The following is a 15,370-nucleotide window of genomic DNA, read 5'->3' on the forward strand; positions in this document are numbered from 1 at the left end:
ATGTGATTGTTGTTGCTACATTTTAGACTGCAAGCTTCCAAAAAAGCTGACAATATATGCAATTTATATGCAAATGTTATTATATAATTTTTGAAGTGTTTATAAACTGCAAGTTTGGTAAATTGTTATACTACTGTTATTTGAATCCATTTGTACAATTACCTGATTACAAGGAACAGTCTCAATCTGGCATTCTGTGCTAGCTCAAATTCACTCAAAATATTTGAATTGGCTATAGTGGAGTAGGAGATACAGCCACTGGGTCCCAGATTGGGATCTGAGGTGCAGACTTGGGCAATGGAGGTGCCGGGAGGGTTGTTCTCATCCACATGGACCATGCAGGAGGCCTGATGGAAAACTGGAGGTTGTTGTTGACATCGCCATTGTGCTGCATGATGCTTCTGCTGGAGGAGAGTGGTGCCTTACTTCTGTCAGCCGCTGTGATGGTGACATCGTACTCCAGGGCTTCCTCCCATTCTAGGGCCCTATCTGTTATAAGCTTGTAGTAATTATTGGTGAAAGATTCAATTCTAAAAAGTGCATTTCTTCTACCAGATATGTGACCTCCATGTTTTCTGCTGAATCTGGATCCTGTGTTTTAAACAGAGCAGTTACTATCTGAGCTGCAGAATCCTCAGGAATTATTATGAAAATAGAAGTGAAAATAATCTCTGGGGGAATTCCCTGGCTGTCCAATGGTTAGGACCCCATGCTTTCACTGCCGAGGTCGAGGGCTCAATCCCTGGTCGGGGAACTAAGATCCTGCAAGCTGTCAGGAGTGGCAAATAAAAAGATAGAAAAAAGAAAGTCTCCAGTACTTTGTCATCATTGTCTAGAATTTGGATCTCAACTACACTGGGAAACCAATCCTCCCACACACCCCCATGCCTTCCTTCCAAAATCGTGGAATACTTTTTAATCTCTTCACATTCCAATGTACTTAAGGTTTTCATTTCTCCTCTATCGTGATCAAGGCCACACTGGATCTGGGTACTCTGGGCTCCAAAGGCATTCTTGATCTCCACTTTGATGCCCCTGTCCAGGTCACAGGTCCGCAGCATCACCATGGAGGTGCCCAGGGGCATGTCTTCTTGAAGGCTGACCTTGTGTACATTCTGGCTGAAATCGGAGGTTGGGGGCTTGTAGTTGGCATCAACCACCAGGGTTGGGATCTGAGTGGTTCTGCTTCTGGTGCTCCTTGCCATCTAATGCTGTCAGGACTAGGTGATGTGACCTCTGCTTTTCCCAGTCTAGTGGCTTCTCTAACACAAGTACAATCTATTTTTTTCCACTGTTGGTCTCTTTCACTTCAAAGACAAATATACAGTTGCTGCTAGGGTGATAATTTTGCAAAGGAACTGCTTCCAACATCAGGATCTTTTGCAGCTACTATTGCAAATCTTGCTCCTGGCTGGGTCAATTTACATATTTAATTCAATAGCACTCCTGCTGAACTGGGGAGTATTAGCATTTACATCTTGAATATCTACATTAATGTGAAAAACATTTAAAGGATTTTCAACTACCATTTATAAATGTATGATACAAAGTATAGTATGTGGGCATATTTGCACCGGGTCCATCCTGTTACCACAAGTAAATCCTCACTTTCTTCACTTGGAGTGAGGTGTTCTTTTTCTACATTAACTTGCAGCTTCTGATCCCATTAAGTCCTGCACACCTAGCCCCAGATCTTTGGCAAGGTGTGATTAGGAAAGTCACCCAGTGGAAATATTATGGGATCTCCTTATTTATCTCTGTTTCCATATCAGCTGACAGTAGTGCTCTGAGTCCCTATTCTAGAACTGCAACTGAAGAAATTAGAGGTGGAGGTTCTGAAGAGTTGAGAGCAAAGAGAAATATGTTTCTCACTGGAATTTGCAAGTTGAAAGGCAGTAGTAGTACAGTCTTATTCAGGCAATTAAACATTCTTGGAAATTTATATTCTCTATGACTCCAGCATATAAAGTCAAAGCAATGACTTCCTTTTATTTCTTCTTGACCTTTAAGAATATTTTTAGCTTGAGTCTCTCTTTTTGTTTTTTGATGGAGGAAAAGGCTTTACTTTTTTCATATACACAGTCTCAGGATGAACTATTAGCTGGCTCTTCAGCTATAAATATATAGAAAGCTTCTAGCAAGTTTCACAATACAGAAATCCTACGGATTGTGGCATTTTTTCTAAAAATTTGATAAATCTCCAGTTCCTTAGCTTTATATAGATACATCAGAGTTGCTCTTATTAGGAGTTTGATGTAGAGGGAAAGCACAACTAAAATGGGTTTTCACTATGATTCTTCCCCAAGAGATTACTTTCTAATCATTGAATTCAAGCCTTTTATTGAGTATTTAGAAGGTGTACAAACCACTATGTGAAATTATTCAGAGACTTAAAGATGAACTAAGAAATTATACTCATCCTCAATGATTATTAAACATAGTAGATCTTTTTATGGCTTTTCTCAGAGAAATTGTGGAGCAACTGATTTGTTTTTACACACAGATAAATTATTTTATCTGCTCTATGCTCCTTCTGACGGCAATTTCATAACATTTTCCTGAACCAGAGCTCTTCTAATTTGGTATCCAGAAAACTTATCAAAGATTTTTTTTCAATTATCTTTGCCATTGGCTATCTTTTCCTATCAGTGTTTTAAAAATGTGCCGTAAAGAGTATGCTCTGTTATTGATAACTTTTCATTAGGTATGGTTTCCTAAAAATGAACTCCAAGTGTAACATTAGAGAGTAAATCTGTCTCTTTCCTAATATATACAGTCGTTAGTTTGATTAACAACCTTTCACAACTATGTGTTTGCTTAAAATTTTTAAAAAACAGCTTTATTGAGGTATAATAGATGTAAAAAGAGTGGCATATATTTAATGTGAAGGCATTTACTTTTTTGAACTTGATATCTTGCATGAGGAAAAAGCAGATTTTTCACCAGAACTAATCAATTCATGATCACAGCTGTATACTCTATTACATATAACTGAAAAACTGTAATACAATCCACTCATTTATCATTAGTCTTCTAAAGCAGTTTAAAATAATCTATGGGTTGATAAGTCTCAAGAAGTTGTACAGACTCAGCAAGGATCCTAGGCCATTGCTGCTTCAAGGAGGATAATATCTCTTACAGAGTGGAAGTGGCGGAAGAATGTCAATAGATTACATTCCGATTTTAGGTGCTATAAAATAGTGGAACTACAACTTTTAAGTCATAGCTGAACACTTTGATTAACTAGATTAAGTGAATGCATACCTACCTTCCATATAACGCAGGTAAAGGTAACCTTGACATAATTTCATTACTGAAACCAGAAAGTAAACATCAAAACCCATTGTCCAATTATTCTAAAAACACTAATCTATAAATATCCTAATTATCAATCCTAAATTATCAACAAATATCCTAAAGCTAAGATTGATATTTTGTGTAGCCATTAACTTAAGTTCTTATGTGGCCAAAACCAAATAACTTCAGCTTTCATGTTTTGGTGATCCATTTTCCATTTAAATCATCCTAGCAATTCTATTGGAGTAAATTGGTCCTTAAATAAGAAGTTTCACGGGACTGTTGTTTAAGTTAAACTATCATTTGGACAGAGAAAAATTAACATTCATAAAATTGTCTCATCAAACACAATCTTCCCCCTATCTTTTATGACCCCAAACAGGGCCTTCTCAATCAAGAACGTGCCTAAGTGCTTAAGATTTTTACAGTAGCTTTCATAAAATTTTTAGAACAGTTTTTCTTCCACTCACAGTTCATCCCATTGTATTGTTGGAGGAGCACACAAATCATTGTTACTTTTCCCAACAGAATGTCAAGTGTAGTGATACTGAAAGTTGGACTCCTTTTTCTATTGACAGTTTAATAATAATAAAAAAAAAGGTTACTGATAATTAAGTACATACTATGAACCAGATGGTTTATATGTTATCACTAGTCTTCACCACAGTCTTTCAAATTACATGTTACAATCCCTATTTTGCTGAAGCTGAAAGCGATTAAATAACGTCAAAGGTCATATAGGAATTACCTCATTACACAGCTGCTGTTTCTCTATCATACTACATCTTAGAATACTGATATTAGGTAATCCCTAGAGCACATACATTTGCTCATTCATTCACTCCACAACTATTTAATTAAGCCAATTTAGCTCATACTGGAAACATAATTGAGATCACTGATACTTGAGATACAGCCTAAGGGTCATCACTATTCATTGTCCTAGCTTCTAATGATTTGTCCCTAAATTGAGTTATGTGAACAGAAATCAGCATAATTGGACTATACTAGTTTAGCTTCCCAAATAAGTTCTATTGTGTGTTACATGTTTCATTTTTAATCAACCACCACATGAAAACTGGCCATGTGATAAACATTTTGATAGCTTTTACAAAACAACAGATGTTACATTTCTCTCTATTTTCCTTGATATTATTTAGAAAGCCACACTTATTAAATTCCATTTGGAACTTAATAGCAATACAAAGTTTGCCACTTTAGATAAGCCCAAAAACTTCCTTAAAAATAAATAAGACAAATAGACCCACTCTATACCTCCTCTTTTTTTTTATCTTGGTTGTCAAGAAGCATAAAGTGATGTGAATTTCAGTAGCAGTAACTGTCTCATTTAAAGGCAATTTGAAAGGATGCAGATACAGAGAATGGACTGGAGAACTCGAGGTATGGGAGGGGGCAGGGGGTGAAGGGGAAACTGAGACGAAGTGAGAGAGTAGCACAGACATATATATACTACCAACTGTAAAATAGATAGTCAGTGGGAAGTTGTTGTATAACAAAGGGAGTCCAACTGGAGGATGGAAGAAGCCTTAGAGGACTGGGGCAGGGAGGGTGGGGGGGACTCGAGGGGGGGGAGTCAAGGAAGGGAGGGAATACGGCGATATGTGTATAAAAGCAGATGATTGAACTTGGTGTACCCCCCAAAAAATAAAAAAATAAATAAAAAATAAAAATAAAGGCAATTTGATTATCTTTCATTCTCCAAATGGCTTTCAATCTTTTTTATGTCTGGTTTAATTAACTATTGCGTTTTTGAAAATAGGCAACAAGTCAAGAGAACAATAATTAGGATGTTATGATTTCCTACTCCTTTATAGAATTCGCCAATAGAGACCAGGCTTCTCACAGGCTCCAGCAATGCTTTCCCAAGAATAATATATTTTAGGATTTGATTTCTGCATTTTACAATAAGTGTAAGGGTCTCAGGAAATAGAATCTGTGCATTTTTGAGAAAATTTTCTGTGTGTGAGAATTATGGGAAATTTTACATAAGAAGAGAGAATAACTACAAATTTACCGCGATATCAAAAATGCACTCAAAACACAATTTGTTAACTTGAATATTCCAGAGTCGTCATTAGGATGATCAGTGTGGATAAAATGGGCAAAAGAAATATCTAACCTGGAAACATATATAGGCTTGTATTCATGAAATCTATAATGGGGATGAAAAATGAACACTCTCTTCAGTTTTTCCTCATGACAACACTTACACCATGCATATTTCAGTGAGAAAGTTTCAAATGTGTAAGAAATAAACTCACGATATTTGGAATTTCAAGAATGATTTGAAACCATGAAATGACTTAGGACACTGAGAAAGTATAATGTATGCATCCCTACTGACCAGAAAGAATTATTGCACTTGAAAAGAAACTAAATGCAACTTATGAATTTGTTAAGCAATTTTATGTGTAGTTAAAAGTCGCTCTATTTATAAAAGTTTATTTAAAATATTTATATACTTTTTATTGAATTAGATTTATCCCCTATAGAAGAATTTGTGCTCTTAACAGATAAATTGGCATCAGATGTTCAACATAAAACTGTTACACGGCCAATGGGAAATAAAAACAGCAATCAAAAGCAAGAAGAGCTGTACAGCTGGTAAATTAAATTAGAAAAATTATATAGAGTATTAAAAAGTACTGTGTAAAGTGGACATAAAATTTTATATATAATGCATACAAATATGTTTTTTAACTTATAATAAATAAGGCGTAAGGGAAAGCCTGAAGGAAGGCCTTAAGGAAGGCGGCCGGGCTGTCATTGGTGTCTGCAATATTTATATAAATTTCTTGGTGTCTGTTTTATAAATTCCGAATAAATATTAATTATCTATAGCAAGAGATATCTTGCTCAAAGCTCAGAGGAGAATATTTGATATGGACTCACCTGAATTAACGAATGATTATCTTTAGAAAACACGGAATCGCCCGAGAGCAGGAGAGGCTGGCTTTTCTCACAGCTCTCCTGGCTGATGAGCGTGTCTGCGTAGTTGGGCTGCGGGAAGATCACGTGACTCCTCCGCGAGTCCGCCGTGAGAGACACCTCGTGGGAATAGCTCTGCAGGAAAGCCCGCACCCCGTCCACGCCCACAAAGTGAGACGCGGGCACACCCGCTAACCCAACTCCTGAAGCCTGGGGCAGGCGCGACGTGTGCCAGCGCCTCAGCCTGAGCGCCAGCAACACAATGACGAAGGCGAGGAAGACGCAGGACACCGCGGCCACCGCTACCACCAGGTACAGGGTGAGGATGGAGTTGTCCCTGTTGGTGGAGGTTTCCATGCTGCCCAAGTCGGCCAGCACATCTGGGATGCTGTCAGCCACCGCCACTGTGAGAGTGACAGTGGCAGAGAGAGGGGGCCGCCCGTGGTCCTGGACGGCCACAACCAGGCTCTGCTTGAGTGAGTCTCTGTCCAGCAGGGCCCGCGCTGTGCGCACCTCGCCCGTGTGCAGCCCCACCGAGAAGAGCCCTGGCTCGCTGGCCTTGAGCAGGCGGTAGGACAGCCAGGCGTTCTGGCCAGAGTCTCTGTCCACCGCCACCACCTTGGTCACCAGGTAGCCGGGCTCTGCGGAGCGTGATGCCAGCTCCAAACCGGTGGAGTCATCGGTGGGTATGGCGGGGAAGAGGATCTCTGGTGAGTTGTCGTTCTGGTCCAGGATGAACAGGCTCAGTGAAACGTTGCTGCTGAGTGGAGGGTCCCCGCTGTCATGTGCCATCACTTGTAGCTGCAAGTCTTGGAGCTGCTCATAGTCGAAGGAGCGCAGCGCATATAGGACTCCAGTGTCTGAGTTTATGGAGATGTAGGAGGACAGGGGGGCTCCCTGGAGGGTGTCCTCCACTAGGGAGTAAGTGACCTGGGCATTTTCTCCATAGTCGGGGTCATAGGCGGCCACAGAGACGATGGATGCTCCTCTGGGGTTGTTCTCTAGGATATATGCGGAGTAGGAGGCACGAGAGAAGGCAGGCGGATTGTCGTTGGTGTCTGCCACGTTTAGGGTGATGTGAGTTTCCGTGGACAGGGGCGGACTTCCTCGGTCAGTAGCAGCCACCGTGATGTTGTAGCTAGGAACCAACTCTCTGTCTAGGAGTGTGTCTGTTACTAGACTATAATAATTTCCATAAGACTTTTCTAATTTAAAGGGCAGATTCCCTTGGATGAAACAGATCACTTGTCCATTTTCCCCAGAGTCTTGATCATTTACATTTAAAAGGGCAATTAGCGTCCCTCTGGGAGAGTTTTCCGGAATGGAGCTAGAGAGAGAGGTGACTACTACTTCAGGGGCGTTATCATTCACGTCCAAAACTGTGATCAGGACTTTGGATCGTGCAGAATATCCTGCGTTATCCATCGCTTGCACTTCCATCTCGTAGAATCCTGATTCCTCGTGGTTCAACTCACCTATTGTTGAAATTGTCCCTAAATTACAATCTAGCTTGAAAACTTGGGCTGCTTTGTTGTCCACATACCGGAAGGAATACATCACTTCCGCATTGGCTCCTTCATCAGGGTCGGTGGCGTTTACCAGAAGTAACTTAGTGCCCACAGCCACATTCTCCGGAACGCTCACACGGTACTCGGACTGAGCAAACACTGGTGCGTTGTCGTTCACATCAACGACCATCACACGGATGCGCGTGGTGCCAGTGCGGACTGGATCGCCCGCATCTGAGGCCGTGAGATCCAAGTGGTGAACGGCCTTTTCCTCGCGGTCCAGGGCGCGCTCCAGCACCAATTCCGGGTACTTATTTCCATCGGCTCCGCTTTGCACGTCCAAGGAGAAGTGAGTATTACTACTGAGCTTGTAGCTCTGGAGTGAATTCTTCCCTACATCCGGATCCCAAGCGTGGGGAAGGGGGAACCGCATCCCAGTGGCTGCATTTTCACTCATTTTTATTTCTAATTCACGTTCCTGGAAATATGGGGCATTATCATTAATGTCTCTCACTTCTACCACTACCCCGTATATTTTCACTTTATTCTCCATCAGAATCTCCAGATTTAGTTGACACTTGATGGCCCCCGTACAGAGCTCCTCCCGGTCTATCCTGCCGGCAGTGACCAAGCTACCGCTTCTCGGATTCAGAGCGAAAAGTTGTGTCCTACCTCTAGAGACGACGCGGACTCCTTGCTCCTCCAGTTCCCAGGGCTCCAACCCTAGGTCCTTGGCGATGTTCCCCACCCTAGAGCCTTTCTCCAGCTCCTCGGGAACTGAATAGTGGATTTGGGTGCATCCAGTTTCCCACAGAACCCCCAGGAGAACTCCCAGCAGGACCAGCTTTTTGCAGTCCCGGTGCAGTGGCTTAGGAATCATTGTCAATCTCCTTGAGGATTACTTCCAATTCTTCCCTTGATCACCGAAGTCCGGATCAGCTCATCCGTCCCTAAAATCCCACAGTTGGGGGACCCGAGCTCTTCCGGATCAGTTTCCTCACAGTCCTGGAGGTGGTTAGTTTCTATCTGTGCTTTGTGCTCCACGCGCGTGTCCGGCTAGCAGGATCTTTCTCTGCTTTTCTCTCCCTGAATGGGGAACAGCGGCGCTCAGAGTCCTAACCAATTACTGCACAAACTTGAACTCCGGGAAAGGATTTTCGTTTTTAGACCTCAAATAGCTCCACCTACTGTTCTTCAAATAGGGATGGAAGTGGAGCCAACTAAAACTACAGTATTCATTTTATTTGGAATTTCAGTGAGCTTCTTTTTTATTTCCCTAATTTTTGTATACAGAGCCACTTTCTTGAGATTATTTTCTGTACCTATAGGAGTATTCTGATTTTTCCAATGAGCTTTTACATGAATTTGAAGTTTCTATACATAGTAAATTTTGACTATAATTTTAGTGCACCTGTTTTGATATAACCCCTACCACACATACACACCTATTATGGGTATTGCCTTAGGAGTTTCACATTTTAAGAAATTATGTAACAGAATAATTTTAAAATTCTCACCCAGCTAAAATCTGGAGCAAAATTTTTTGGCAGATTCTTAAATTTGCCTAAATGGAAGAACTACTTTTAACAGGTTATTGACATTTAACATTAAGAAATCAAATTTTCTGGACTTCCCCGGTGACACAGTGATTAAGAATCTGCCTGCCATTACAGAGGACACAGGTCTGATCCCTGGTTGGGGAAGATCCCACATGCCACGGAGCAACTAAGACTGTGCACCACAACTACTAAGCCTGCGCTCTAGAGCCCTCGAGCCACAACTACTGAAGCCTGCACACCTAGAGCCTGTGCTCCACAACAAGAGAAGCCACCACAATGAGAAGCCCGCACACGACAACAAAGAGTAGCCTCTACTTGCTGCAACTAAAGAAAGCCTGTGCACAGCAACGAAGACCCAACACAGCCAATAAAAATAAATAAATAATTTTCTTAAAAAATCAAATTTTCACAATAGTATGGAAACCTAAAAATGAAAAACTTGATTATACACATTACCAGCATCACACTTGGCAGGAAATCAAGTGAAGAAGACACAGTAACATTTTTAGAACAAAATGGAAGCATTCCAACTAGCATTTGCTGGACATAAGGGTAGTACTCTACTAATATATTTCAAAAGAATATTTAGGATCAATATCCTGTAATAAACCATAATGGAAAAGAATATGAAAAACAATACATATATAATATATGAATCACTTTGCTGTACACCAGAAACTGACACAACATTGTAACTCAACTATACTTCAATTTAAGAAAAAAGAGAGAGAAGGTTTAGGAAAATGAGAACCCAAAGAATATTATACACTTACCTTTTTCTGAGAAACAAACCTAATTCCAGTTACTGAGATTTACTGGTAATATATCAGAAACCCATCAAAATATAGGAAGAAATTCTCACTATTGTGCTTACATGTATGTAAATATTTAGATTCTAAGGATAAGCATGTTTGACAGGTATATCATAAAATAATATCTTTAACACTGGGGTGAAATCTACAGGTACCTCTGAGAAAAGGTAAGGCATAAAACTGATCTATTCAGCGGGACTCAAAGAATCCTTAGCAAATGTACCTAAATATTATCAAGGCATTACTATGTCCTTAATTTTAAAGTTTTTTTAATGCATTTTCCTCTCACTTTGTAGTTAATAAAGAAAAGCCTTAACATGCCAAGATATTGATGTTTTGAAAAAGAGAAACTTCCGCAGGAAAAAACTATTATTCTTCCATTAAAAATATATGAATACCCACTTCTCACAGTAAGAAGGATCTTGTGCAAGGATAAAAAATAACAGATGAAATTGTCAAAATATTTAAAATACTTGAAGGCTAATAATGGAGTTGCTGACCCACCCAGAAAGGAACAGAAAAGACTGCGAGAGGGCAAACAAAACTGAAGTGATAGTACAGATAATCTGTTTAAGATTTTCTTTCCTAAATATTGGGTTAAAAACTACACCAAACCCATATGCAGATGAAAGGCATTCACTGAAACTCACATGAATATTAGCAACAAAGTTATAGCTTAACTTGTCCTCCTCAGTGACACTTACTACCAAAGAAGCTTCATTCGAAAGATCTTGTGGAGGCACCATTTCTGGCGTCACGGTGAGAAAATTGAACCTTGTTTTCTGAGGATCTGCAACGTACAAATTGTAGGAATAAGGCAAAGTTCCCTCGCTGTAGTTAGGGGAAAACCCTGGCCCAGTCTTAGAACAGAGATATGGCTTTTGAAAGCAGCCCCAGGTGGACAGACTACAGGAGCGTCGCAGGCGCTGGGCAATGGCCAGAATCACTGCCAGGAGGAAGAGCACTGAGATCAAGGCCAGGGCCACCACCAGGTAAAACTGCAGCTCAGCCTGGGGGTCAGTGGACTCAGGGTGGTCACTGAGGTCCGGCAGCGCCTCCTGCAGGCTGTCCGCGAAGACCAGGAGCAGCGTGGCGGTGGCCGAGAGGGGCGGCTGTCCCCCATCACGCACAGCGACCAGCAGGCGCTGGCGGGCCGCGTCCCTGTCGCCCAAGGCCCGCGCCGTGCGCACCTCGCCCGTGCGCAGCCCCACGCTGAACAGTCCGGGCTCGCTGGCCTGCAGCACGTGGTAGGACAGCCAGGCGTTGTGTCCAGAGTCGGCGTCCACCGCCACCACCTTGGTGACCAGGTAACCGGGCTGCGCGGCGCGCGGCACCGTGTCGAAGAGCGCCGAGCCGTCGGGCCCCAGCGCGGGGTACAGCACCCTGGGCGCGTTGTCGTTGCGGTCGCCCACCAGCACGCGCAGGCTCACGTTGGCGCTGAGCGCGGGCGAGCCGTGGTCGCGCGCCTGCAGCGTCAGCTCCAAGGCGCGCAGCTGCTCGTGGTCGAAGGCGCGCTGCGCGAACACCACGCCGCTCTGCGCGCTCACGGACACGTAGGACGACAGCGCGCGCGGCTCCAGGTCACTGGCCACGATGGAGTAGGAGACGTGGCCGTTGGGCCCCAGGTCGGGGTCGGAGGCGCTGACTTGGGCGATGGAGGCTCCAGGCGGGTTGTTTTCTGCCACGTGGACCACGTAGGAGGCCTGGTGGAAAACCGGAGCGTTGTCATTTACGTCGCTGATGTGTAGAGTGACACTTCTGCTGGAGGAGAGGGGTGGCTTGCCTCTGTCGGTGGCTGCGATGGTGACAGTGTACTCTGGGGTCTGCTCCCGGTCTAGGGCCCCATCTACCACAAGCTTGTAGTAATTACTGGCTGAAGATTCAATTCTAAAAGGAACTCTTTCTTTTATGAGACATGTGACCTCTCCGTTTTCTCCCGAATCTTTATCATGTGTTTTGAACAGAGCAATCACAGTTCCGGGTTCTGCATCCTCGGTTATGGAACTAGATACTGAAGTGAAAACCACCTCTGGGGCATTGTCGTTCTCATCTAAAATTTCCAGTATAATTTTACACTCAGTCGCCATGCCTCCACCATCCTTGGCCTCTATGCTTATGGTATAACTGCTACTGATTTCAAAGTCCGCAGGGTCTTTGGATTTAATTTCTCCACTTTGATGATCTAGCACAAACATATTTCCAATTTCTCGTAGTGTTTTGAAGGAGTAAGTGATTTCTGCATTGGTGCCCTCATCCTGGTCAGTGGCCTTCACCTGTAGCACAAAGGTGCCTGGGGGCAAGTTCTCACGCAGGCTAACTTTGTACACATCCTGACTGAACATTGGGGGGTTATCATTGGCATCAGTGATCTTGACCCTGATTTGAGTGATGCCAGTTCGGACAGGATCACCCCCGTCCACTGCTGTCAGGACCAGGAGGTGGGAGCTCTGTTGTTCCCGGTCCAGGGGCTTCTCCAACACTAATGCTGGGGCATTCTTGCCTTCAGTCTTATCCTCAACCGTCAGAGAGAAATGTTCACTATAGCTGAGTTGGTAACTCTGGAGAGAGTTAAGCCCTACATCTGCATCTATAGCTGATTCCAGACCAAACCGAGTTCCTGGAATTGCAAGTTCGTTGATTTGTAAAACAATGCTATTTTGGGGGAAATGAGGTGGATTGTCATTTATATCTTCTATCATCACGTTTATGTGAAAAACATTTAGAGGATTCTCTGCTACAATTTCTAAAGGCATGACACACAGAAGGTTTTGGGGGCAGAGTGACTCCCGATCTATTCTGTCATTCACAAGTACATCTCCATTCTCTGTGTTTACAGTGAAGTATTGTTTCTCTGCACTAACTCTGAGGTTGCGGGTGAATAAATCGCGTACATGTAGCCCCAGGTCCTCAGCGAGATTCCCCACTACGGAGCCTCTGGCCATTTCTTCTGGAATAGAATAGCGGATCTGTTCGGAGAGCGCCCCGCATAACAAAGGCAGCAAGAAAGGAAAGAGTACTTGCCGCCGCCACCGGGTACCGCTCCTCTGCTTCGCCCTATTTCCCATCCTTCTGTGCTGTTGCTGCAGCCTCTGACGTTAAGAGAAGATGATTTACAAATTGCCTTTAAAATATCTGCGTCGACTACATAGAAAACTCAACGCTCCAAGTTTGAAGACAGCCTAATACGTATTCCGGAATCGAATTTGCCGAGTGGAGAGCCTGAGTCCCCACAACTCTCCTTTCCGACTAGCTTCTGTGACTGCGCAAGAAGTCAATCGGGTAGATACTGGACGCTGACTCTTGCAGCGCATTGGCCAACAGCGGCCCTCAGAGTCTATTTAGAAAACTGCAGTCAGAAGCCTTGTAAAGAATGGGACTTGGTATTCCAACAGATATGTTGAACTGATGTATAGGGAATGAGGTAGTTTAGGAGTTTTGGATAGGTCTATTTTCCAGTGTTTACTACCAAAGAGATGGGTTCCGATAGAAGAGCCATTAACCTAGGAATGAGAAAAGTTTGTCTTTTTCGAATGAGGCAATGTACATATTGGAAGAACAAGGCAAAGTCTCCTCTCCAAACTTAGAACAAAGACCATGTGGAAAAACAGCCCCAACAAGTGGTATGCAGAAATTTTGACAGCCATGAAATTACACCCAGTATTATCTTCAATCTGATATGCATATGATTTTTCCTCCTCCTTTCATCAGAGGAAACTGGAGGAGAGACCAAAGCTGAATTGGGTTTTACTCAGGATAAGGATAGCCAATACCATAAAGTCTTCTTGTTACTTATAAAAGAGATTTATGAAAAGGATTATGAAGTGTTTTACACTTTCATCATAGAGAATATAAAAGCACACCCTAGTAGGTTACTGTAGGAATTAAATGATATGAAATGTGAGGGTTTTATTTTTATCCTTTTATTTAACTGCACCATATGTTGCATCTCAACAGAACTTTACCACTACCTCTAATCAAAATAACCCTAATCTCAAGTGTCAAAACCAACCTTTCCTTTTTATTCTCTAAGATCTTGGTTGCTAACTCCTAACTAGTTCAGACTATGTTTTAAAAAAAAAATGAAACAACCTCCTTCTTCCAGCAAACACTTCATAATCTTTTTATTCATCTAATTTCAGTTCAAGTAAAATGCCTTAAATCTTTTTTCTCAGTTTGGAATCCCATAAGCATAAATTCTATTCCTAGGTGCTCAAAACACTTTAATATTTTTCTTGACTTCAAGAAAAGTTTAGGCATCTGTTGCAGGACTTCCTTTCCCTACAGTTGAAATTCTTTTTTGCCCAAACATTACATACTCAACTTATAGTTAATTATAGAAAGGTCAATTCTGAAATGAGAAAGGATATCTTGAAAGAGAACTGAATATGCAAGTAATTTGGGCCAAATATCTAGAAGTGGTGTGAAAGTGCTGAGCTGAATTGACTATGTAGATGATTCCTCAGATCAATACCCTAGATAAGTTTCCCCCCTTGACGTTCCTAGACATTGCTTCAGATAACACATTATTAGGTAACAATCAGGGCTTCAATAACAAGTTGGTTCTGAATATAAGAACTAAGTATACTTATATTTAATACAAAAATGAGTTTACACGAAACTAACGCAACATTGTAAATCAACTATACTTCAATTTAAAAAATGAGTTTACACACAGACGTAGAGAATAGACTTGTGGTTGCGAAGGGGGAGAAGGGGTGGAGGAGGGAAGGATTGGGAGTTTGGGATTAGCAGATGCAAACTATTATATGCATGGATAAACAACAAGGTCCTACTGTATAGTACAGGGAACTATATTCAATATCCTGAGATAAACCATAATGGAAAAGAATATGAAAAAGAATATATATATGTATAATGGAATCACTTTTCTGTGCAGCATAAATTAACACAATGTTGTAAATCAACTATGCTTCAATAAAATTTTTTAAAAATGAGTTTACAAAGGAAATGAAGGAATCCAAGACTCCTAAGCATAGTGAAAACAAACAGAAATATCCAGAGGAATACCAGCTAAATCAGTCTCATGAAGTCTAAACAGCCACTCCATCTCTTATATTCACAAACTGTTCCATATGAATAAATCTGAAAAAATGTAAGCGTGTTTACCAGATTTGAAAATAACTTTTTGAGAAGCACTGGATCAAAATAAAAGCTATTTCTGTAGGAGAATTTACTACATTAAAAAAAAAAAACCCTTCAACAATACAGACACTAAAGTACAAGT

General features: G+C 41.8%; 1 protein-coding gene across 18 annotated transcripts in view; it reads right to left on the minus strand.

Moving 5' to 3' along the window:
• LOC130852001 (protocadherin gamma-C5) overlaps window positions 1-15,370 on the minus strand; it is a 182,605-nt gene that overhangs the window by 74,948 nt on the left and 92,287 nt on the right. Inside the window, exon 1 of one of the 18 annotated variants that reach the window (XM_057732760.1) lies at window positions 10,830-13,351. The exons of 16 other annotated variants lie outside the window; for them this stretch is intronic. In XM_057732760.1, coding sequence (XP_057588743.1) covers window positions 10,830-13,190 — 2,361 coding nt within the window. In that variant the 5' untranslated portion in view covers window positions 13,191-13,351. Of the gene's footprint in view, window positions 1-6,210; window positions 9,076-10,829; window positions 13,352-15,370 lie in introns of those variants that run through there. One more of the 18 variants, XM_057732662.1, reaches the window with a different exon arrangement.

This window comes from Hippopotamus amphibius, chromosome 1 (genome assembly GCF_030028045.1).
Source record: "Hippopotamus amphibius kiboko isolate mHipAmp2 chromosome 1, mHipAmp2.hap2, whole genome shotgun sequence".
Lineage (NCBI taxonomy): Eukaryota > Metazoa > Chordata > Mammalia > Artiodactyla > Hippopotamidae > Hippopotamus > Hippopotamus amphibius.